The sequence below is a fragment of the Euprymna scolopes genome, chromosome 17 (assembly GCF_053919585.1).
Source record: "Euprymna scolopes isolate OS-2025 chromosome 17, ASM5391958v1, whole genome shotgun sequence".
NCBI classification, from domain to species: Eukaryota; Metazoa; Mollusca; class Cephalopoda; order Sepiida; family Sepiolidae; genus Euprymna; species Euprymna scolopes.
The window spans coordinates 557039-582318 of NC_136498.1; the positions used below are offsets into that span (position 1 = coordinate 557039).

At 36.7% G+C, this 25280-nt stretch overlaps 1 protein-coding gene across 5 annotated transcripts in view; it reads left to right on the forward strand.

Moving 5' to 3' along the window:
- Positions 1-25280, forward strand: part of LOC145296644 (armadillo-like helical domain containing protein 1) — a 217472-nt gene that overhangs the window by 155533 nt on the left and 36659 nt on the right. For all 5 annotated transcript variants that reach the window (XM_080142573.1, XM_080142574.1, XM_080142571.1 and 2 more), the window contains 2 exons: positions 10527-10572; positions 24785-24868. In XM_080142573.1, the coding sequence (XP_079998699.1) occupies positions 10527-10572; positions 24785-24868 (130 nt within the window). The remainder of the gene's footprint in view (positions 1-10526; positions 10573-24784; positions 24869-25280) is intronic.

Below are 25280 nucleotides of genomic sequence, written 5' to 3' on the forward strand. Positions count from 1 at the left end.
CTCTGTCAAGTTGCATCTCTCCACAGATCTTCCAATGGAGGTACTTACATACTTTGTTGTGACGGGCAGTGTAAAGGCCATCTGCCAATAAGGTTGGACATGCAAACATTAGGTGGCTTGGACTCTCAATTGCTGAGTGGCAAAACCGGCATTAGCCATTTGCTTCTAGGCCCGCCATTTTTTGGAATCCATTTGTGAGTAAGCCCTGATCTTGACTGGCTATAATGAGTCTTTCCTCATCAAATGGAAGTCTCCTGCTCTTGAGCCATTGGAGTGAAGCATCTTTGTCTATATATTCCCGTTTAAGCTCCTCTAGGAATTTTCCTGCTCTTTTATGTTGTTTCCATCCTTGTTTTTTGTGTCTATCTCGATTTCGGTGTATTTCTTTCTCTTTTTTCTTGCAATCTGTATTGCTGGTCCATCATATACCTCGGCGGTATTTTCCAGTATGACACCCCCAAAGTTTTCAGCAAGCATTGTGACTGAAGTTTGTTGGGGTAGGTGGTCATGGTGGTCCCTCACTATTTCTATTGACATATCTTCAAATTTTTTCTTAGCTTTGTGTCGATATGTGTGTCCTTTTAATCTAACTTGTATTTTATTTTTCATGCGTTTTTTAAATTGTCTGTCTGCTTTTTTTCTGTGCAACTCCAGCTTTGATATCCATGAAATCTTTTTTGATAATTTCTATTTTCAGACAGTCTTCCGATAATTTTTGTAGAGTTAGGTTTGGTTCATTTTCTAATTTTGTTAGGACACCTTCTAATTTCCGAATCTCGACCAGAAGTCAGTCCGTGGACAAATACTAAACATTTAAAATTGTCTGCACTGAGGTCTGCAAATTTGAATTCGTCACAATGTTTATTTACCCTGGCTGCATACGTTATAAAATCATCTTTATCATTCTTTTGCAAATTCAGACATGAAAAACACTTATGAAATTAAGAGACTTTCAGGCTAAATAGTTCTTTCAGAAATTCCACTGTCTCTGCGAAAGTTAATTCCAACGTTTTACATGGTAAAATAAAATCCACGAACTTGTTATGCTCAGCCATCTCTAATTTCTGTAATAGTAAACGAACCTTTTTCTGGTTCGACCATTGTTTGAAGTCGATACTAAAAAGTCTTCATACCAATGTAAATAAGCTTCAAATGATTTACTTTCTTCAGGTCCTTAGCAGAAATTGTCATTCTGTATTGAGTCTTGTGAAAAAGCGGTATTTTATATTATTATTATTTTTTATGACTTGAGTAAGCATCTCTTTCATGTGCTGTTGATTTTCATATTGTGGGCCTCAACCTTCATTAGTTGTTCTTGTTGTCTTTCATCTGAGAGCTTCTAGTGTTCAAATAATTGTTGCTGTCTTGTATCTATGCCTTGTTGTTCAGTTTGTAGTTTTAATAATTGTACTTTGCAAGGATTCCGTTTTTGTATGATGGGTAAAAAACTGAATTTACAGAAATTTAACAAAACCGTGTTTAGATTAGCCAGGTTTTAGTATTTTTAGAACAGGGGGAAAAAGGAAACAGTATTTCGTTTCCTTTAATAACTTTGTAAACGAAAGTTAGACATACAGTTTTAAATTCTTCAGAAGACTGTATTTTTCATAGACGAGAAAAAAATATAAATCAACAGAAATATATAATATTTTTTTAAAGCCAATGTCTTTCCATAGAACAGAAAAAAATGTTGATTGTACATTTTTTTTTAGTAAGCCAAAAGAAAAAGTTTGCTGACACACTTATTTAATGACAGGAGAAAAAAAACATGAATAATTCCCATTTGTTTTGTTTTTTTATATTTACGGATACACCAAGATGTGACAGTGCCAAACGAAGAGAAGAGAAAAAAATATGAAAATATTCTTACTTTCCACGAGTTTGCAATTCAAACTTTTATGTCCATGCACATATTTGGTTTTTGCGAGTTCATGTTTTTCTCCTTTTATCAGTGTTTTCTGAACAATTGCTTTGTTTAATTCAGCTTTCCCTTGTGAGTTCTTTTGAATGCAGGGGGTATTTTCAATTCGAGTGACCTCTGCGAGTTTGAAATTTGACGTTGCCACTGTTACAGTTATGTGATAGCCCTGTTAAGGTTGGCAAAGAAAAACAGAACGGCAAGATAAAGTAACAACATGTATTGCAAAATATACAACAGGTGGATTGTTTATCGTAGCCGACAAACAATAAATAAAGAAGTAGTCAACTACCTCAATAGAAACAACCTTCTTGACATGCAATATGGTTTCCGCTCTGCAAGATCTACAGCAGATGTGCTAACGGTTATATCTCATAGGATTAGTGAATCTCTTGACAAAGGCTTCTTTTCCAGAGTAATTGCTCTTGATATATCAAAGGCCTTAATCCTGATCTTAAATGGAACACATACATCTGGTCTGTTGCAGCAGTACTCCATCCTTGGATGCACTTGGCTTTTATACAGATAGAAAATTGCATCAGTAGTGAGATATCTTCTGGAGCAGTAGAAGGATCCCACCATTTTCCCAGCATCGTTGGCAACAGACCAGATGTATGTGTTCCATTTCAGATCAGGATTAACGGTTAAACCCAAAAGCTTATTAAAACATGGAGCCTCCTCAAGACAAGAGCCATCCATTTCAATTGATGCCAGATGGGGATAAGAACGTTTATGATGTAATGATAGGAGCTTGGTCTGAGATGCATTGAAGATAACCAGCCACCTCTTCCCCCACTGTACCACGTGCTCAAGATCAGAAGAGAAAGAATTTAAGAGAACCTTGTCATTTACGGCCTTTGATGTGTTGCCATAGATGGTCGTGTCATCAGCATAGATGTCCACGAATGATTTCAAGTATGTGTTTTGGGAGATAATTGATGTAGATCAGGAAGAGAGTTGGGCCCAGGATGGACCCCTGAGGGACTCCAGCATTAATGCTGCAGGCTTCTGATTTTGGTCCATCGACCACTACTCTTATGAACCTATCGGAGAGAAATGATTTAATGATTGAGAAAACATTACCAGTGATACCGTAGCTGGAAAGCTTGTGGAGTAGGCCCTTATGCCATACCTTATCGAAGGTCTTTGATATGTCAAGAGCAATTGCCCTGGAAAGGAAGCCTTTGTCAAGAGATTCACTAATCCTATGCGATATAACCGTTAGCACATCTGCTGTAGATCTTGTGGAGCGGAAACCATATTGCATGTCACTAAGAAGGTTGTTTCTGTTGAGGTGGTTGACTACTTCTTTATTTAATATGGATTCCAGCAACTTACTCATGGCACACAGGAGACTTATTGGTCTGTACTGAGAGGAAGATAACTTTTCACCTGAATTCTTAAATACAGGGCATACTGATGAGGTTTTCCAGGGTGTTGGAAAGCACTTCTCCTTAAGGCAACGCTTAAGCAGTTTTGTAAGTATGGGGGCAAGCTCTGGTTGGAGCTTTTTCAGCACTATAACTGGAATGCCATCAGGGCCAGTTGCTTTACTGGAATCAAGGTTCTTGATTCCAGTAAAGCTTGGTGACCTCACACACAGATATTTGTATGTTGCATAGCATGTTGTCTATTGTAGGAGGAAATATGAGGAGTTGATGGCCTTCATCACATAGGGTAGAATTAGCTGCATAGTTTGGCTTTGTCTGATGCTGACGAGATGACCTCACGTCCATTGATGATGGTTGGGATAGAATGCATGCTTCTGTTCAGGACCCTGTTTGCTATTTGCCAAAACTGGTGGGAGCCAAGCCATTGCTCAGCTACTTTGGATTTAACGGACTGAGCATATAGCTCTCTTGCATTTTTTATTACTCTTTTGCTGGCAGTCCTGAAAGCAGCTTTAGTCTCAGTACATTTATTATGTTGGTAGCTATGGAAAAAGTGATTTCTGTGCGCGATGGCAGCAGCACATTCTGAGGAAAACCATGGCTGGCTGTTAGGTTTTTGTTGGAATTTTTTAGATGGTATGAATCGGTCTATGCCTACAATTACAGCTGTAAACACTATCAATAATTTCCCCCACTCTTTATCTGTGCCTAAACCTAAACATAGATTCCATGAACAAAGCTTCTTTCTTAGAACTGCACGCCTGTGGAATTGTCTTCCGTTTTCCTGCTTTCCGGCTGACTACAATATGGTTGTGTTCAAGTCTAAGGTAAATAAGTTCTTGATGAGCCGTTCCATATAAGTTATTAAATTTACCAAATTTTCATTACTAATGATTACTATATTGACCAACTTCTACTGTACACTCTTTAACCCTTATCCTTGAGTGGCCTCTGGGCCTTGATAATGTGGTGATGCCTTTGTAAAAAAAAAAAAAAAAAAAAAAAAAAATTAACCATTTGGTCAGGTCTGATACTATAGAGGACACATCCTTTTTAAACATGGAATGCAGAGGTAGATCAGATATGAATGCATGGAAGCTATCCCAGTCAGCCATAGAGTATTGATATGCAGTACTGATATACAGTACTGAAGACTTATTACATTTCATTTTTATCAACTCCTACAGCAGAGTGGTCGGAGGATCCCAGAAGAGATAGAACAGAACATAAACATTGTTCAGGGGAAGTTGTGAGGAAAAGGTCTAGAAGGTTTGCATACTGACCGGTAGTATTGGGCACACAGGTGGGTTTGTGAAAAATCTGAGTGAGGTCATAGGCAGTGGCAAAATCATGACAGAACCTCCCCTCGTCATCGGTCTTATTTGAGTGGGTCAACCATTCCACATTATGTACATTGATTGGTTTGGTTTGGTTGTTTTTGTTTTACGGCATATCAACCCTTTCGGGTTATTTAATGCCGAATCCAAAGATTTTGAAGAAAAATATTTTTGATAGAATATATTTGTTGTTTTCACGTCGGTTTCTATTTAACCCATAGTTGGGACCCTAACAGGTACTACCAGTCCGGGTCAGAGTTGACCTGGGAGCAATGGTAATTAAAGGGTGGCTCCACACTCCCCAAAGCCCACAAGCTGGGGCCTCAACACTGGATATAGTTTAAGGTCATATCCAGGACCCCCATTGAGGGGCTTTTACCCTCTGCAGGGGGGCAGTCGGCGTATTCTAATGCCCCACCGACAGGGCTGTATAGACATTGAAGTCATCGCAAATGTGACTGTTAGCTGAAGGATGAGCAGACAGGATGTGGTCAATTTTCTCAGATATACTCTTAAAGATAGTAACCCCACTGTTATTGGGGCGATAGAGGGCAAATATAAATGCAGTGGTGTAAGCTAGTGCAACCCAGAAGCACATATAAGGTAAATTAGGGTCTGCTCTGGAGATATCCTTACCACATGGAAAGCCATCTTTAATGTAGGCACATATTCCATGCCCATAGCCATCTTGGGGGTCAGATTTAGATGTTAAGTTAGAGTATCCTTTAATTATGAATTCGTCTAGAGAAGTGGTTGGCCCTATGCCAGTTTCACTTAGAAAGAATATTCCCGATTTCGTCTCCTTTAATTGTGTTTCAACCTCTGGAAGGTTGGAACGTAGACCCCTGATGTTGGAGAAGGAGACATGGTAGTAGGGGTCTAAGTTGGAGGATGGGGTTATAGGTTTATTTCGTGTTTTTTTTTTTTTTTTTAGATTTGTCATGTTGAGGTTTTGTGATTTGTGGAGCAGGTCGATAGACTTGGTTGGAGCAGGACAGAGAAAGAAAGTAAGAGAGAAAAAGACCAGAAATATTTTTTTTTGTAGCATATGATAAGGTAAAGTCGTAACAATTACCCACTAGTATGGCATCAAGAGGCCCTACCAGAAACTACTGTCTGGTCCAGAATACATTCACCAAATTGCAATACAGCAGCCCGGGTACTTTGCACCTGTTGATAGGACAGCCTCCTTACTGGTTAATCCAAGGTTCAGGTCCCTGACTATCAGGTGGATAACGTCAGCCCAGATGAAACGTTTACCTCCAGCACCCTTACTAATGACATGACCACAAGGATAGACATAGAAACAGAAATTTTCCGACATCTCAGGCTACTGTTCACAAAGTACTACCGACTTGGAAAACAGCTTTTTCTTCACCCTTTGTCAGAAAAATCACTCATTGGAAATGAGGACTGAAGGACAAAAAAAGGAGAACAGAGAGTTACTGGAGCTGTTGATAACACATCCACATGCATTATCTACACTCCATTAAAAAAAAAAGAAAAAACAATGGAAAAAAAAAGGTGAGAAGGACTTATTAATATCTACTTAATATAAGTCCATTGCACCATTCCTAGCTTTAGGATAGTATTTGAAGATAGTCTCCCCTCCCATATTAATGCATGGCTACTTTTGCCTTTATTTACCTGGAGCTAGAATGTTCGACAATTCTAGCTCCACCCCATAATGAATATGCCATAATGGAACTTTTATCAAATTGGAAAGTCGGTTTTTTAAACTCGTTTAAAAAACTGGTTAAGAAGTATTACCTTTAGGGTTACATATTAAGTTTAGAAGTAATGCATACTTCTTTAGAAGGAAAAAAAAAGCCGCGTGTTTTTGAGTTCAGATAATATGCAGGTATAATTTCGGAAATGTTCAATTTCATAGGAGACTTTTTTTTTCTCTCGTTTTTATTATAGGAAAAAAGTATGGGTTAATAATAGTATATTTGACAAAAAAGATTTATGAAAAAAAATGATAAATAAAAAGAAAACGCGACAAATATTTAGGATTAAAGTCAAAACTGGAATAAGGAAAAAATAAAGCAAAAGTTTGCAATACACAGATGTTAGTAGACTTAAAAATTACGGATAGGAAAGTGACTTAGCTTCTTGAGTTATAGCGTAAAAAGAGGGGGATGCTAGTCAGTCAGCCTGTTTTTATGCCGATATTTAAAGGGTATGATGGGTGGCGGTGGTGGTGGTGGGGGAATCTTGGTGAGTTCTGTATTTTTATTTATTTCTTTTAAATTCAACATTGAATTATCTACCTCATGCCAGAATGTTCGACAATTCCAGCTCCACCTCATAGTAAATATGCTATAATGGAACTTTTATCAAATTGGAAAGTCGGGTTATTTTAACTCATTTAAAAAATTAGTTAAGAAGTGATACCTTTAGGGTTACGTATTAAGTTTAGACTACTTTTTAATGTGACTATCAAAGCCTATCCTATTGTGCATATCTACCTATACTGTCCAGATTGCATCTTTTTCTGAGGTCATTAGATCTAAGCCTCTCTTTTTAAGATTCACATTACGCATACATTATATAATTCTCATATTCCTTCTTTCCATGCAACGCATGTCCTTAACCCTCACTGGCCAGGTTTCACTTCCATACATTCTCACATTGCATACACATGTCTGATACACTTCTCTTGGTCGACTGTAGTAATGCTTTTCTGGTTAGTAATAAAAGACGTTTCGAGTATGATGAAATGTGAGAAAAGTGTTCATAAAATTGTTGCTTTATAGAGTGTTGACTTTTGGAGATGTTGAGAGTAGCTCTTAACACTCTTGCAAACACACATTCAAGTTTCTTTCTATTTGGTTGAGAAGAAAGTTCTTTCAGAATTTCTAATTTTAATTTCAAATGATGTATTTTCAAATAAGTTTTTGTTATAATACCTTTACTTTATATATCATTTTAAAGAGTGTTTTTACTCTATCTAATCGGTTAAATTACAATTGTTTTAAAACACTTATGTTTTCTTTTCAGAACGTTGAATACAAGATGTAAAACATCAAACTAATTTGCACAATTTTCTTATTTGAATTCAAGCTAGGCCGAAAAGCTGCTGAAACAGCTCACAATATCAATGACGCTTTAAGTCCAGGAGCTACTACTGAACACACAATACAATGGTGGTTTAAAAAAATTCATGGCAGCGACGAGTCTTGAAAATGTTGACAATGATCAATTAAGAGCTTTAGTCGAAGCCAATCCATACACAATTGGTCAAGAACTTCTGAATAAGACGTTACGTATACAATAATTTGCAACCACTTGGCAGAAATTGGAAAGACAAAATATACTTAATAAATGGGTGCCTCACAAATTGAACGACAACCAAAAAAAAAAACAAAAAAAAACGACGTTATTAAGTGTCATCTTCTCTTCTTTTACGCAAAAAGAATGACCCATTTTTTGACTGGGTTGTGACTTGTGATGAAAAGTGTTTTTTTTATGACAATTGGTGACGCTCAGCTCAGTGATTAGATGCCGACAAAGCTCCACGACACTTCCCGAAGCCAGAGTTGCACCAAAAGAAGGTCATGCTGACTGTTCAATGGTCTGCAACCAGTCTCATCCATGACAGTTTTTTTCAGGCGAAACCATTATGGAGGAAAAGTACTGGCAGCAAATGCATGGAATGCATCAGATGACAATACAAAGTGCCTTCAATAAGTTCCCATTTTTCTTTTCTATAGGCTTTTAAAATTGTCATAAACTCTTGAAAATTCAGTATGTTATTGCTATACATCTTATGAGATGATTAACCCATTTTTATGATTTCAGGTCCAAATTAACAGCTACAGCAGCAATTGGAATACACCCTATTAAAGCCTTATTGTTACAGCTGGTGAATTTCAAAAATGCAATCTGGACGCGAGGACATTTTAGGAAAACGACATGCAATAAAATTCTGTTTTAAACTTGGAAAAAAATGCCACAGAAACGCATGGAATGCTTCAGACTGCTTTTGGAGCATCTTGCATGAACCAGACATCAGTTTTTGAATAACATAAGAGATTCAAGGAAGGTGGGAAGTCTGTGAGGGATGGTGAGAGGTAATGAAGGGATAAGGAACTGAAAACAGAAGAAATGATTGACGAAATAAAGAATTTCATGAATAAGGATTGTCATGTATCTATAAAGACAGTAAGGGCACAGTTTGATGTCAGTGTGGGAACTGTACACACAGTGATTCGCAAGTAACTGAAGATGCAGAAGATTTGTGCAAAGTTTGTCTCAAAGGTGCTTAGAGAAGATCAGAAAGAAAGACGTTGCCATGACCAAGATAGGCATCAAGACAGTTTCTTATCCTCCCTATAGTCCAGACTTTGCTCCCTGTGACTTTTGGTTATTCCCTAAGCTCAAGGAAAACCTTAGAGACTGTCGTTATGAGACAATTGAGGAGATGAAAGAGGCTGTGACGAGGGTCATTGACATGCTCACACAAGAGGACTTCCATATTTTAGAATTTGTTGGAACGCTACAACAAGTGTATTTCAGCTGAAGGAGATTACTTCTAAGCAGACTAGAGTTTTATGTATGCACTATTAATGAAAGTGCCCATATGATCATGTATATATATCATGTAAATCTTATAACGATATTAAAACTGATAGGTACATTGGTTTTACGACTACTACTTTACCTTGCTGCTTTACCGTGCATCTTATCCACATCTGCAATAACATAACTACCCTCTACCAATTTAAAATGAATTCTAGTTAATAACACTAAAATAATACATTCCAAAATAAATTTAAAACAAATTACAAAAACTTGAATCCATTTACCAGTAATAATATTTTAAAATACTTAATGTAATGCAATTTTATCATGTGATGTGTAATTTAAATTGTTGACGTGTTTCTGGGAACACGTTTTCCGGACTCTGACTTCAGATGCCTTTTTCAAAGCTACATTTCGCAACTCTCTTTCTCTCCTCCCCATCATTTTTGTTCATTTTCTCTTTCACCTAATGATGATTCAACAGAGAATCGAAAACGTTTGTGATAAATATGGAAATTATATATATACTTTTTTTTGATTTTAGCATAAAAAGATCCTAAGAAAACTGGAAAAAATATAAACGGTATAACGAAGCTTTCTGTTAGTTTTAACAATATTTACTTAAATGAAAAATACAGCCTATATATATATATATATATATATATATATATATATATATATATATATATATATATATATATATATACTTGTGATAGATACACCAGTCCAGATGTGGGAACAATACCCCATGCATGGACGAATTGTGGCTTTGTAGTGGTATAAGATAATCTCAGGTGTGAGTAATTTTCTAGCATGGTAAAGGGTGTCCACCTTCTTTGCAACAGCCTTGGCCTGTCCTTACAACTGAATTTTTGATGCAATTGTTCCAAACTGACAATTACTTACCAAGTACTTTATCCACTACACCACAGGTCCGGACAGGCAATCCTCAGTCTGGACGATACTAAGAATACAATTCTGAATTACCTTGGACTTCTACCCAGTCATGACAACATACTACCTCCATAGATCAAATCTAAGATCCCGTCTGAAATTCTGTGCTAATTCTCGAGTTCAATGGGAAGATTCCTAGATTCTACAAGTTACACTTGAGGAAGGTCGAAGGCTACATCAACTGAAACGTGAAAATAACATCCAGGATAAAAACATTAGTCCGAATGATATGCATTATCAATAAGTCATTTTTTGTTCCTTTCTGTTTTTTATTTCACCCCTTTTTTTTTGTTAACAATACTACACAATTAGCCATTTATTTTTTTTTCATATAAATCTGTGTTGTTTTTTGTCCTGATTGACATTTTGAATATGCATCTATGATTTTTTTATTAACAGGTTGCTTTGCAAGCAAAATGATGACTGGGCGAAGAAACTTCTTCAGGTGAGTTCAATTTAAAAAAAAAAAATACTGTTTTAATCATCGAAATCAGGAATTCTTAATTTTATTTTGTTATAGACTCTTTTTGAGAGCTATTTTATAATTTGTGAATCCTATATATATATACTACCATTTCAGCCCGGCGTTGCCCGGGTGTTTGGATGTGTATGTTGAGCAAAAAAAAAAAAAAAGTGGTAGTAGGAAGGCAGGCTCGAACCCGTACCGCAAAGGAGGAAAAAAAACTGGAAAAAACCCTGACGTCTTTGCGGTTACGATCACTGCCAAACCTGAAGTGAGTTATGTTTAAATTAAGGCTAGACAATCTAAAGGAGAGGATAACTTTCAAAAATATCGGCGAAAAAAACGACCCCGCTCCCCCTGTAGAAAAGTGCCTAGTCGAAGGTGAAGATATTAATGTTTTTAGCCAATTTTTCGATATTTGTCGTATGAAAGGTCGAACTTTAAAACGATACTGATCTTGGTAAAATCCGTCGCCTCTGTCGAAAGTTTTAAGCAGACATGCAAACATACATACATACATATATACATACATTTATATATTGGTAACTAAAAAATTTCGATCCAAACCGATGAAAAAGCTTGCCCTATCTCTAAATACCCTTTATGGAAATTTTCAAATGTTTAGACCAGAAATTGTCTGAGTAATTTGGTAGAAACCGCAGATGTCAATTTTTTAAAACTTTGACCCCTATTATGACCCCTTAAAATTTATTGTTTTGGGCTCAAATCAAGTTATTAAGTTAGATCCATGTCCAAGGAACCTATATCTAAAATTTCAAGTGTTCAGACCCAAAATTCTCGGAGGATTCTCAAATGTCCCAAAATTCTCAAATGTCAAATAATAGCCAAATTTCTGGCCGAAAATGAATGACACAGATTTTCCCAAATCTCAGTACCCTGTATATCAAATTTCGAGTCTGTAGACTTAAAATTCACAAAGTTATTGTGTAGAGAAATGTACACATACATACACAGACATACACACACAGAGATACACAGACACTTTCACTTTTATATATATATATATATATATATATATATATATATACACCCTGCACTGAAGAATCCCGAAAGGATGAAACACTAGTGTCTGTAGGTATTTAATTATTATAGTAAAAAAATAATTATGACAGCCCCTTTAAGAAATACGTTTCTTATCGTTGAGCACTTTCTGTTGAATTAAAAAGTCGGTCAATTTAGCTCTTATGCGTAGATCATCGTATAACGATTTGATCACTGTCTGTCTGACATAATGAACATTTAAATTAAAATGTTTAAAATTCAACGCTACTTCACATGATTAATGGTAGCTGAATGGATACGGCCTCCGCTAATCGAGCCAGAGATGTTTCGTGTCGCGGGGTTCGAATCGTTCGACTGGTAGTAATCATGACACCCTGCACTGAAGAATCCCGAAAGGATGAAACACTAGTGTCTGTAGGTATTTAATTATTATAGTAAAAAAATAATTATGACAGCCCCTTTAAGAAATACGTTTCTTATCGTTGAGCACTTTCTGTTGAATTAAAAAGTCGGTCAATTTAGCTCTTATGCGTAGATCATCGTATAACGATTTGATCACTGTCTGTCTGACGTAATGAACATTTAAATTAAAATGTTTAAAATTCAACGCTACTTCACATGATTAATGGTAGCCGAATGGATACGGCCTCCGCTAATCGAGCCAGAGATGTCTCGTGTCGCGGGGTTCGAATCGTTCGACTGGTAGTAATCATGACACCCTGCACTGAAGAATCCCGAAAGGATGAAACACTAGTGTCTGTAGGTATTTAATTATTATAGTAAAAAAATAATTATGACAGCCCCTTTAAGAAATACGTTTCTTATCGTTGAGCACTTTCTGTTGAATTAAAAAGTCGGTCAATTTAGCTCTTATGCGTAGATCATCGTATAACGATTTGATCACTGTCTGTCTGACGTAATGAACATTTAAATTAAAATGTTTAAAATTCAACGCTACTTCACATGATTAATGGTAGCCGAATGGATACGGCCTCCGCTAATCGAGCCAGAGATGTCTCGTGTCGCGGGGTTCGAATCGTTCGACTGGTAGTAATCATGACACCCTGCACTGAAGAATCCCGAAAGGATGAAACACTAGTGTCTGTAGGTATTTAATTATTATAGTAAAAAAAATAATTATATATATATATATATATATATATATATATATAAACAAACGTTGTTAAAGACAACAGAGAGCTTCCGTTTTATTATTAGATCTTTCTTATTTTCCCATTTTTTCTGATCTTTTTAGTGTGTAGATCGAAAAAATTAAAAGTTCCATGTGTAGCTCAAAGTTGGTCATGGTGTTGCTTTTCGTCTTTCAAAGAAGACATCGTTAGGAGGGCCACGAGAATATTATTGCAAGAAGAGTTAGAAGGTTTTTATTTTTGTAGTAGTGGTGAGTGCATGCGAGCTGTGAGTGCCCAGTATGGGAGAGAGGGGTGCCCAGTTCTGTAGTCAGGGCTGGGTCAAGAACAGTTAAACCTGGATATGACTGACAGATCTAAAGCAAACTACTCTCATGGATTAAATAAAGAGTTCTGTTTAAAATTCAGTACAGATTCTCGAGTTTGACATAAAGATTTTGAGCTGAAGATGATCAGAGGTTATATCGTCCGAAACTTTGTGAGAATAGCATCCAAGATGAGAAAACTAGTCCAGATAATCCGAATAATACTACAATAATTGTTTCAAATGCATTTAGATCAGGGATTCCTTATTAGGGTCTATATGGGTCCCTGGGGGGATCCACAGAAGCTTCAAGGGGGGGCCAACGAAAATAAATGTTTTGATTTATTTTGTTTAGTTTACTAGAATTTTAAAGGAATTTCCAAGGAAACAGCAGGGATAGCTGATGATGATGAAAAGCAAAGAATCTCAACACCAGCGTCACGGCCAGCCACTTTTTGTCTATTAATTTTGTTTTTGATCTTCTCCAATTTCCGAATAACGGTCTTTACTTCTGTCTAAAACTGGCTGATGTAATCGCCATATTTATCATGTCTGAGTACTTTCTGATCGTTTGGATTCATTTTCAGGGATAGATTAATCTAACTGATTTTGAACAATTTATATATATATATATCTATATTTTTATAAAGTAATAGGGTTCGTGTGTTTCTGTCTATGTGTACGCTCTCCATCATCAACGAAATATAAAGGAGGTAGAGAAACATTAGAACCCATTTTAGGATGTTTCTGCTATAGGAGACATAAGAATCTATGCCTAATTTCTTTATATACTAGTCTACAAACCACCCCCATATCGAATGACTTATGCTCATTTGCATATCACATTATATTAAATCTCTTTAACTAATTACCTCGACCTTATTACATATTGGAAATATTCCAATCATTTCAACTGTACTATTTACAAAATCTATTTAACATTTAATTATTTAATATATTTTCATTTAATTTTATATTCGATTTATTTCACTTTACGTATATTATCAAAACAATTCATTGGCGAGCAAAGCTTTATGTTTTGGGATTGTATTGAAAATGTAATGGAAATTTCAATTTCGTTCCGTTTTAATCTTTTATATTTTACTTGCCAATATAATTGAAAGAATACAATTCAACTATCGTAATTTTATATAAATAAACAAAAACAAATATTTTAAAATGAAACTTTATTAAAAAAGAAATAATTTTATTTTTAAATGAAAAAAATCAATTTAGTAAAATAATTGTATTAAACACCCCCAGCCTTGTCAGCAAACCTGTAAACCTATAAAAGTTTACATTTCGAATGTAAACAGTGATTTTTCGATTTTGTTAGCTCTTGCCGCAATTAAACACAATTAAAACGGAACTAACTTTATTTCCATTCTATTTTTTAAACAACCCCCAAAACATAACGCTCTCTTCCAGTTATAGCCAATTTTTTTTTTAATTAAATAAAACAGGTCAAAATAAACAGATAAGCGCATTTTCTTTTACATTTTTCTTACAACCATTGTCATTTTTTAACCAACTGCAGGATATCGTTACTTTTGTGGGGTTGTTTTGAAAATGGCACGGAGATTATAATTTCGTTCCAATTTAATCTTTCTGGTCGAGCCTATTTCGAAAGCCTGTTTATCATAGATTTGAACTACAAATAATTTATTACATTTTGATTATTACTATCTTAAGACTTAAAGCTTATATATATTTCATTTTTCTATTTATATATTGAATTAGTTATTTCCAGTCTTATTTAAACTTAGTGCTTTCTTTAAACCGGATGAACCTTTTATAAAAATATGTTTAACGTAAAGAACACGAACAAGGTTTTATTCAACTGAATTTCTTCCAGTTTACTAGCAAAATATATAAATTTAAAAGAGATATAAATAATAAAATAAAAAGGTTATGTAATTTAAAAGAAATACACGTACTCACAAAAGCAGAACTTTTTTTTACACATTTTTTTCTTTAAAACCATAACAATGAGACTAACAATTACCTAGATCTTAGTAATTATTTGTTTTAATAGAACTGTTTTAATTGTACTGTTTACTTAGTTAACCTAAGTTGGTATTACATTTATTTTACATTTACTTTTTTTTTTAATTATTACTTTTAGACTGTGACGTTTACACCCGGAAGTAATGAGTCACACGTAGGTCGCTTTTATTCATTCCTTTTGGTCAAGATCAAAGTGTAGTATCTGTTCTTCAGATGCTGCACTTCATTTTCTTGTTCTCTTTCGGTGGAGGAGAAATCCTTCACGACTGAGACAATGTTTATTTTTGTACCTTTTCTCCACGTTAAAAAACGACCCTGGTGTCTAACTCTGTCCCGTGGGGAGGCATAGTAAATAGGTACAATATAATTGTTTATAATTGTACTATTCAGAAATATTATTTATAGTTCGTCCATTTCAGTTAGTATACATTTCCTTTACGCTTAATTAATTTACAATCATTAATATCGTTAAACAATTCCGTTTAAAACCGAAATTATGCCACCCAAACGAAGTAGAAACGAAAGTGAGGAAGAAAGAATGGAAAGATTGGAAGCTAATAGACTAAGAGTTGCTGCAATTCGCTCCAATGAAAACAATTCAGATAGAGAAAGACGTCTAGAACTTAACAGGATACGTCAAAGAGAAAGGAGAGCAAGACTGTCAGATTTGGAAAGAGAAACCCAACGTGAAGCTGACAGAACTAGACATGCTGTAAGGCGGTTAAATTCATCACAAGATGAAATTCAAGAAAGGCAAAGATATGCACTGGAAAGAGAAGCAATATTACGATCGAATGAATTATATGAGGTAAGTAGACGTACACAAGGTGAGTTGAGAGTGGCTCAACGACATCAGAATGAATCGGAAACCCAACGAAGCTTTCGCCTATACCAAGGGCAACAACGAGAGGCTGCATGGAGAGAGAGTATGACTTTGCCCCAGCAATTGACAGAAAACGAGGCAGCTAGACAACGAATGACTGCTTTGAGACACCATGAAATAGAACACTGCAATAGAAAAGGATTGCTCTACAACAAAAATGACTCTCTCACTACAGCTGATATAGGAAAAATGGACAAAGTATGTCAACATTGCTCAGTTGTAAAATTTAAAGGAGAAACCCCTGGTTGTTGTTGTTCTTCTGGCAAAGTTGTGCTTGATAGCTTTCCACCACTGCCTCAGTTGCTTCAAGATTTGCTCTCCGGCAATGGTCCCATCTCTAAAGATTTTCTGCAAAATCTACGCAGTTATAACAATTGTTTTGCAATGACATCATTTGGTCACAAAATTGCGGCAGTACATGGGTGGAATCCTTCTTTTAGAATTCGAGGCCAGGTTTGCCACCAGATTGGGAGTCTTTTACCACCTGAAGATGAAACAGCAAAGTTTATTCAAGTCTACTTCTTGGATAGTCTGGAAGAGGAACTACATAATCGGGGACGTGACAGTAGACTCAATAGAGACATTCTCCAAAGTCTGACTGAATTTTTACATGAGAACAACAGCTTTATTTGTCAGCTGAAAACAACAAAGGAGAGGATTGAAGAAGAACACTTGGTAGAACATAAAGTTGTCATAAGGGAAGACCGAAGGCCGCAAGAAGAGCATCCACAGCGATTCAATGCTCCAACAACAACGTATGAGATTGGAATATTAATGGAGAATGAACAAACAGCTAACCGGGATATTGTCTCCTCTACGATACTTTAATGTACCCGTTAATGTACCCCTATGGTTCTCCATCTTACAACATCTACATGAAGGCATCCAATGGGCGAAAAGTTACCCAACAGCAATTTTATTCGTACCATTTAATGACTCGGCCTGGAAACTATTTTCTCTGGTACCGAAGGCTATTTCAACAATGGCTGGTGGATGTGTACTGCAAGATTGAAACAGAACGTTTACAGTTCCTGAGGCGTGAGCAACAGACCCTGAGAGCTGACAATTATAGCAACTTGAGAGATTCAATTCTTAGGGAGGATGGGAATCCAGAACAGTTTGGTCAACGAGTTGTACTTCCGGCAACTTATACAGGAGGCCCTCGATACATGTTTGAGCGTCAAAGTGATGCCATGGCATATGTTCGGCGAATGGGCCGAGCCGACCTCTTCATCATGTTCACAACAAATCCAAAGTGGACAGAAATTACAGAAAATTGTCTTCAAGGGCAAGACCCTCAGGATCGTCCAGATATTGTTGCCAGGGTTTTCAGGCAGAAGCTAAAAAAGTTACTTGAATTTATTAAAAAGGGAGGATTTGGCAGGTTGAGGGCTTTCCTGTACAGTATTAAATATCAAAAAAGAGGACTGCCGCATGCACACATCCTCACCTGGCAGGCCCCAGAGGACAAACTTCTACCAGAAAAAATGGATCTCTGCATATCTGCAGAGATCCCTGACAAAGAGGAAGATCCTGATCTTCATGTGATGGCACATATGGTGCATGGACCTTGTGGACCATTTAATCCAAATTGTCCATGTATGATTGACAACAAATGTTCCAAAAAATACCCAAAAGAATTTCTTCAGTGTACCAAGCAAGGCCAAGACTCTTACCCCAAGTACAGGCGAAGAAAACCAGAAGATGGAGGCCAGACTGGTACAATAAGGATGAAGAGAAATGGTCGGTATGTTAATCAAGAAATAACAAACCAGTGGATTGTTCCGTACAACAAGGTCCTCCTTCAGCAGTTCAACGCTCACATTAACGTAGAAATTTGCAGCTCGATCCAAAGCATCAAATATGTCCTCAAATACGTGAATAAAGGATGTGATCAAGCAGTGTTTGAACTACAAAGAACTGATGGAGCAGCTAACCAACAAGGCCAAGTACAAAGTCACATTGTGGATGAGATCCAGCAGTTCCAGAATGCAAGGTATGTCGGCAGTTCAGAGGCAGCCTGGAGGATATTGGAACATCCCATCCATGAACATTTCCCCCCAATTGTACAACTTTCTGTTCATCTTGAAAATGGGCAGCGTGTCATGTTCTCAGCTGATACTGCTCTGGAACGAGCCCAAGGTCCATCGCCTGCCACAACTTTGACAGCATTTTTTCAACTCTGCCATGAGGATGACTTTGCAAGGGGTCTCAAATACATAGAAGTCCCTGAGTTTTACACTTGGAACAAATCGACAAAGAAATGGATGAGAAGAATGCGTGGGGTACAAGTTGAAGGTACTGAAAATGATGATGTATGGAAGGCACCATGCATTGGGAGAATCTACACGATTAGTCCAAAAGCAGGGGAGTGTTATTTCTTACGCCTGTTGCTCAATGAGGTTGTTGGTCCAACTTCATTTCAAAATTTGCGAGCATACAATGGTCAGGTGTTTGAAACATACAGAGCAGCGTGCCTTGCTCGAGGCCTTCTAGAAAATGACCATCACTTGCATCAAGCAGTAGGAGAGGCAAGTGCCACTCAATCACCTTCAAATTTGCGAAGCCTATTTGTGATAATTTTAACAGCCTGTGAGCCAAGAAATCCTCTTGAGATCTGGATGGCTTTTCGTGATGTAATATCTGAAGACATTCTTCACAGATACAGGCAAGAAGTTAACAATCCAGAAGCAGATTTTAATGAGGACATCTACAATAAAACTCTTTGTCTAATTGAAGAAAAAGTTCTCCTTATGTGCGGTCAACCATTGGCAAGCTATGGATTACCTGCACCAATGCAAGGGAGAGATGAAAGACTCGCGAGAGAGTATCAACGTGAAGTTACTTATAATCTTGAAGAACTTCCCTACAAGCAGAAAATATGCAAGAAAAACTGACCGATTCTCAAAGAGAAGTTTACAATTCATTCATGGCAATGTTGGAAGCACAAGGTGAAATGAACAAAAACATGATGTTTCTTGATGCTCCAGGTGGTACGGGCAAGACTTTTGTAATCAATTTGATCCTTGCAAAGATTAGATCCATGAGAAAGATTGTGCTTGCAACAGCATTCAGTGGCATTGCTGCTACTCTACTACAAGGTGGCCGCACTCTTCACAGCACTTTTAAAGTACCCTTGGATACTCATCGAATGGATCAGCCAGTTTGCAAAATTACTGGTAACTCAGCCTTGGCAAATGTAATTAGAGACACCTCTGCAATCATTGTAGACGAAGCCCCAATGACGCACAAGAGTGCTTATGAAGCAATTGACCGAACACTGCAAGACATCACAGGAAACAAGAATCCCATGGGTGGCATTCCAACCTTATTTTGCGGTGATTTCCGTCAAATCCTCCCAGTGGTTAAAAATGGCACAAGGGCTAACATTGTCAATGCAAGTTTGAAACAATCCTATCTCTGGAGGCACGTTATAGTGAAGAGACTGACTACTAATATGAGAGCCTATATCTCTGATAACACAGCTGCAGCAGACTTCTCAAAATTGCTTCTCCAAATCGGTAATGGTCAGTTTCCTATCACTTCTTCACCTGACACAATTAAGATTCCAACTGCGCTTGGTAAATGTGTCGGTAATCAGAAGCAACTGAAAGACAAAGTGTACCCAGACCTGCAAAACAATGGAAAATCACCGGATTGGCTTGCTGAGAGGGCTATTATTTCGCCATTAAACAGCAATGTGAATCATTTGAACAATTCAATAATGGATGAATTTCCAGGAGACACAAAGCAATACAAGTCAGTTGATTCAGCTACTAATGAATATAAAGCTGTTCACTACCCTGTGGAGTTTTTAAACTCTTTGGAGATATCTGGAATGCCTCCACACATTTTAAATCTCAAAATTGGATCGCCAATCATGATTCTTCGATCCTTGGAACCGCCAAAAATAACAAACGGAACCAGATGTGTTATCACCAGATTGCACACCAATGTACTTGAGGCCACCATTTCCTGTGGTCCCTACAAAGGCGAAACCGTTCTACTGCCAAGGATCCCCTTAGTTCCATCGGACTCAGTACTTCCATTTAAATTCCGGAGACTCCAATTTCCTGTGAAGGTGTGTTTTGCAATGAGCATAAACAAAAGTCAAGGTCAGACATTTAACACCATTGGCGTAGACTTGACATCAGACTGCTTCAGTCACGGTATGTTCTACGTCTCCATCAGCCGGACAGGAAGTTCAGAAAAACTCTACATTCTGGCTCCAAATCAAAGCAGCAGAAATGTAGTTTACCCTGAGGCTCTTTAGTGAAAAGTTCAAGAAATGGATATGAGGAAAAACTGACATGATCTGATTGTGGTAAGTTTTTAGTATTGAATGTGCAAGATAAAATTTAAGCAAGAGTTGAAAATGACTTCAATGAAAAATTTACTATGTAACATCAAGTAACCTTCCTTTTTGATGAAAATGTTTTGTGAAGTTCCTGATTGAATTTCAGTCACTACAAGAGGTAGTTAAAATGTTAATCACCTTATGCAATCGTTGCTCTTACAACATCAACTTACTGGAAAGGTGCCCACAGATTTTGGTACCCGAGTGCGCAACAAAGCTCCGTGCGAAGCACGGGTATCTTTGCTAGTATATATATATATATATATATATATATATATATATATATGTTTCGTTGGTTAATTATTTTAATAATTTTACAATTATATTCAAGAATATTACTACTATTAGTACAAATTTTATTTTATTGTTTTTAGTTTCTATTAGTAATGCTTCTAGTGTTTCAAGTTTTCGTTTATGATTGGCCTGTTTAAGTATAGATGTTTTGTCAACTAAAATCTTCCTAAATTGGGACAAGCGACAGGAATTTTGATCAGTCAAGTGGTTAAATATAGCACTGTTTTCAGAGCGATGTATGGTTATTCTCCTTGGCAATGTCATCGTAGTCAAACATATATATATATATATATGTTTTCACCTTTACTGTTGGAGGCACAGTCTTCCAGAGGGCATTTGAATTTATAAACTAAATTAGTCCAATCAAGCAACACGGTCGAAGGGGAGGGTTATTAGTTATAATTAACTTAGAGGGGTTACATTTATTATAGTAAATGAGTACAATTAATGGGGTAGTAATTCAGGTAGAGAAGGAATAGCCAACACGATATTTTAATGAAAGAAGGAAAAGTTCATTGTCATAGGGAGTACAAAGTAAGGAAAGCTTATTGTCTTAGAGAGCACACTAAAGGAGAGACAAATTTTAATGAGGGATTACTTAAGTCCAAACCAAAGATTAATGTTTCAGCACAGTGCTACTGAATATATAGTCATTCATGGGAAAGTCCACACAGGAAAAAGCGGTTACAGGTATTCTATTACAACAGAAATTAGTTTTCAAACAAACCTATCTCTGTCTGGAATTGTATTTATTCATCTTTCACTCAACTTTATTCTTATCCCTTCTTCCCTGACCTTCCTCTGTGAACTGAACCTGTTATCTCAAATATTCTACCTCTACTAACCCTAAAACTCTCATCAGTTCTTTCAACATGACCATACCAACAAAGTCTCCTGTTCTGCACAAATCACCCCTATACTGTCCAGATTTAATTAATTAAGCGAATATCAGACCATGTATGAAGTATTGTTGTCATATTTCGGCTGGTGAATCTTGGTTCCATTTGAGGCTTTTTGATAAAATTGCATAACATATCTGTAATTTAAATGACCTCACCCTTTCTTCTTCCCAGCAGACGTGATGTTGCTATGCTTTGTCTTTTCTATAATTTTTTTTTGTTTTACATAGGCACCACCACTTATCAAGGCCAAGAGGCCACTCGAGGATAAGGGCTAAAAAGTGTACAGTAGAAATTGGGCAATATAGTAACCGTTAGTAATGGAGATTCGGTAAATTTGTTAACTTATATCGAACGGCTCATCAAAAACTTGTTTATGTTAGACTTGAAGACAACCATATTGTGGTTAGCTGGAAAGCAGAAAAATGGAAGACAATTCCACAGGCGTGCAGTTCTAAGAAAGAAGCTTTGCTCATGAAATCTACGCTTAGGTTTAGGCACAGATAAAGAGTGGGGGAAAATAGTAATAGTGTTTTCTGTTAGACGGGTGTTTCTTGTGAAAGTTTGGCGAGGGGGGACCATAGAAAAGGACATCCCCGACAAGGTTACGAAGTCTATTTTGAACTCTATCAAAGAAGGATGTCCTTTCTAGCAGCTCCTGCCCAGATGTGGCAACAGTACTCCATCCTTGGATGTACCTGGCTCTAATATAGATAGAGAAGTGCATCAGCAGTAAGTTATCTACTCGATTGATAGAAGGACCCCTCCATTTTTCCAGCGGCCTTCGCAACGGATTTAATGCATGTGTTCCATTTCAGATTAGGAGTAACGATCAAGCCCAGAAGCTTGTCAAAACATGAGGCCTCCCCAAGACGAGAGCCATTCATTTCAATTGATGCCAGATGGGGATCAGAGCGTTGATGATGTAAAGATAAAAGCTTGGTTTTAGATGCATTAAAAGTAACAAGCCACCTCTTTCCCCATTGTACCACTTGCTCAAGATCAGAAGAGAGAGAATCAGAGAGAACTTGGTCGTGTACGGTCTTAGATGTGCTACCATAGATAGTAGTGTCATCAGCATAGATGTTTACGAATGATGTAAGGATATGATTTGGAAGATCATTAATATAGACCAGGAAGAAAGTTGGGCCCAGGATGGACCCCTAAGGGACTCCAGCATTAATACTAAGAGCTTCTGATTTCTGCCCATCAATCGCTACTCTTATGAACCTATAAGAGAGAAATGATTTAATAATAAATAAATTTAATAATAAATACTATTATGGTATGTATTCTTCAGAATTATCTAATCTATTTCCTGCTTTCTTTGTTCCAGCTCGTTCAACTGATTGGTCTAGTGGTGTTCATCAATTCGCTGTTATAATACCTCGTTGTAATACAGCTTCCTATTCTCGTAACTTCTTTCCAAGAACTGCAATCTTTGCAATAATCATGTTTCATTCTTGTTTAATTTTCCTACCAAAATTGAACATATATTTCTTTGATACCAGTGTACATTAGTTCTTGTATAGAAAAGTAGTTCTTAACCTTTGCCAAACAATTATCAGGTTGACAAGAACGTTCTTGCGGTTTTTCACTTTTAAATTCAGATGAACATTTAAACTTGTGATAATGATAATGATCATGATGATCATCATCATCATCTAAGAGTTACTATGAGTAATGCAGAACGTTTCACTGTCTATTTGTAAAGAAACAAAGGGAGGCAACCGTGGATAAATGGACTCAAGAATATATATTGGCTAAAAGAGGATTGCTCCACTGTGATCAGGAGAGGATGATAGTGGCTGCCTAAGATCAAGGCTTGATGTTTTTAAGAAGATGAACGGTCTCAACAAAATGCAGATTCTTCCACATAAAAGTAGAGAGTGTGAGCCAAGGTTCTACGACACAATAGGGTGTGTAAATATCTCCTCTGTTCACTTATAAAAAGGTAAATATCGAACATAGCAGTAAGTCCTGGAAACATGCATACCAGACAGAACAGGGAAAATAAGTCATACACCATCCACTGTGACTATGAAATTCCTACAGCTACACACCTAGAAAATGGAGCTGTTAAACCTGACATAGTGATATGGGCAAAGAAATAGAAAGAAGCAACCTTAGTAGAAGTTAGTGACTCTAATGATGCTGGGTTAAACAGAGATGAGGGGGAAAAGATAACAAAATACCAAAGTCTTTTGTACAACATGAAAAGAAACTGAAATCTTAGGAAGGTCTCCACAATTCCAGTATTTATAAGAGCAACTGAACTCATTAAAAAAAAATTTGAAGACTACCAGGAAAATATAATCGGTGAACCAAGTGCAAGAGAAAGTCAAACAATTACATTTAAAGGGACGGTTATAATCTTAACAGATCTCTCTGTTCGAATGTATGATAGAGGGTGAATGTCCGGCATCTGATAGGATGCCCCAACCCTAATTAAAACAACAACAAAAAAAAGTATTATACAAAACAAACAAGATAGCCCAAAGTAAAACATTAACTATTCGGCTTTATTCTAATTGTTCCATATGATCGATTTACTTCTTTGTGAGTTCTTGGGTTAATGGATATAGAACAGTTGAGGTAGTGTGGTGTAAATGAAGAAAAAAGAAACAAGAACGACCAACCGCGTTTTTGTGTGGCTTACCTCGTGTGCATAATGAAGAAGAAAGAAACAAAAATGGCTGCCCTGTTTCTTTATATGCCTACAGGGTGACCACGAGGTATGCAAATGAGATGCTCCTGATTGGAGATAAAAGAGAAGTGATTTGGGGAAGGAAGGCATTCTGAAGTTAGATTGCGAGCAGAGAAGTTGTATTTGTAGAAGAGAAAAGTCGGATTCGGGGAGAGAAAAGCTAAAGTTGCAGAAGTTCGTTTTGGAGTGGAGAGAAGACGCGTCAAGTGGTAACCAGAAAGTGAAAGTTCGGGCAGCAGTGTCACGCAAACGACAGGTAGCATGGTCAGTTCGCAGGTAAAGGCCTTGAAAAACATAGGAGTAAGTGATAAAAATCGAGTTGAATGTATGAGATATAAATAAAACCTGCCAAGAGATAGATTACTTTCAAAGCTAATCTCTCTTTGTAGTCTTAGTAGTGAGGGTAGGAACCATCCTATAGTCTGACACTTTCCCAGTTCAGTTTGTCGTTTACAGAGTGTCATTTTATGAAATCAGATTTTTTATTCAACTGAACACATTTTTATTCATATTGTTCTTCCCTACCTAAATTTAAGTTTCTTCCTTTTTCTCTTTGCAAACTATTTTAGTTGCGCATCGTACCAAAGCTGATGTGTGGCTTGGGGAATACAAACTATGCTGACTGTCAACGACACTGCAGTATGACGCTGGAGGTAAGTAAGCCGTATATTACATGGTTCCTGTTTCTGTTTAGACCTGTAGCCAATCAAAAATTAAATAATTAAATAATTAGTAAGAGGTAAATTAAAAAAAAAATAACACAAAAAAAAAGCATTCAAAGTGATAGAGATCCCGTTTTCAACAATATTGTAAAATACAAATATTTTATATTCGTATTTTTACGTTTTTGTTACAACCATGTGTTTGGGTAGCATTCTAAAATGCACAGTGGCCATTTTGTGTGCTACATTTTATTGAATATACACACGAGATTAGAATAAATAAAAAGGAAAACAAGAAATAATAAAGAAAAATTGTACATTATTATATGTATATACTGGTAGGGAAACCCGACGTTGCCCGGGATTGAATGAGGAGAAACGAATGTTCGATACTTCTAATACT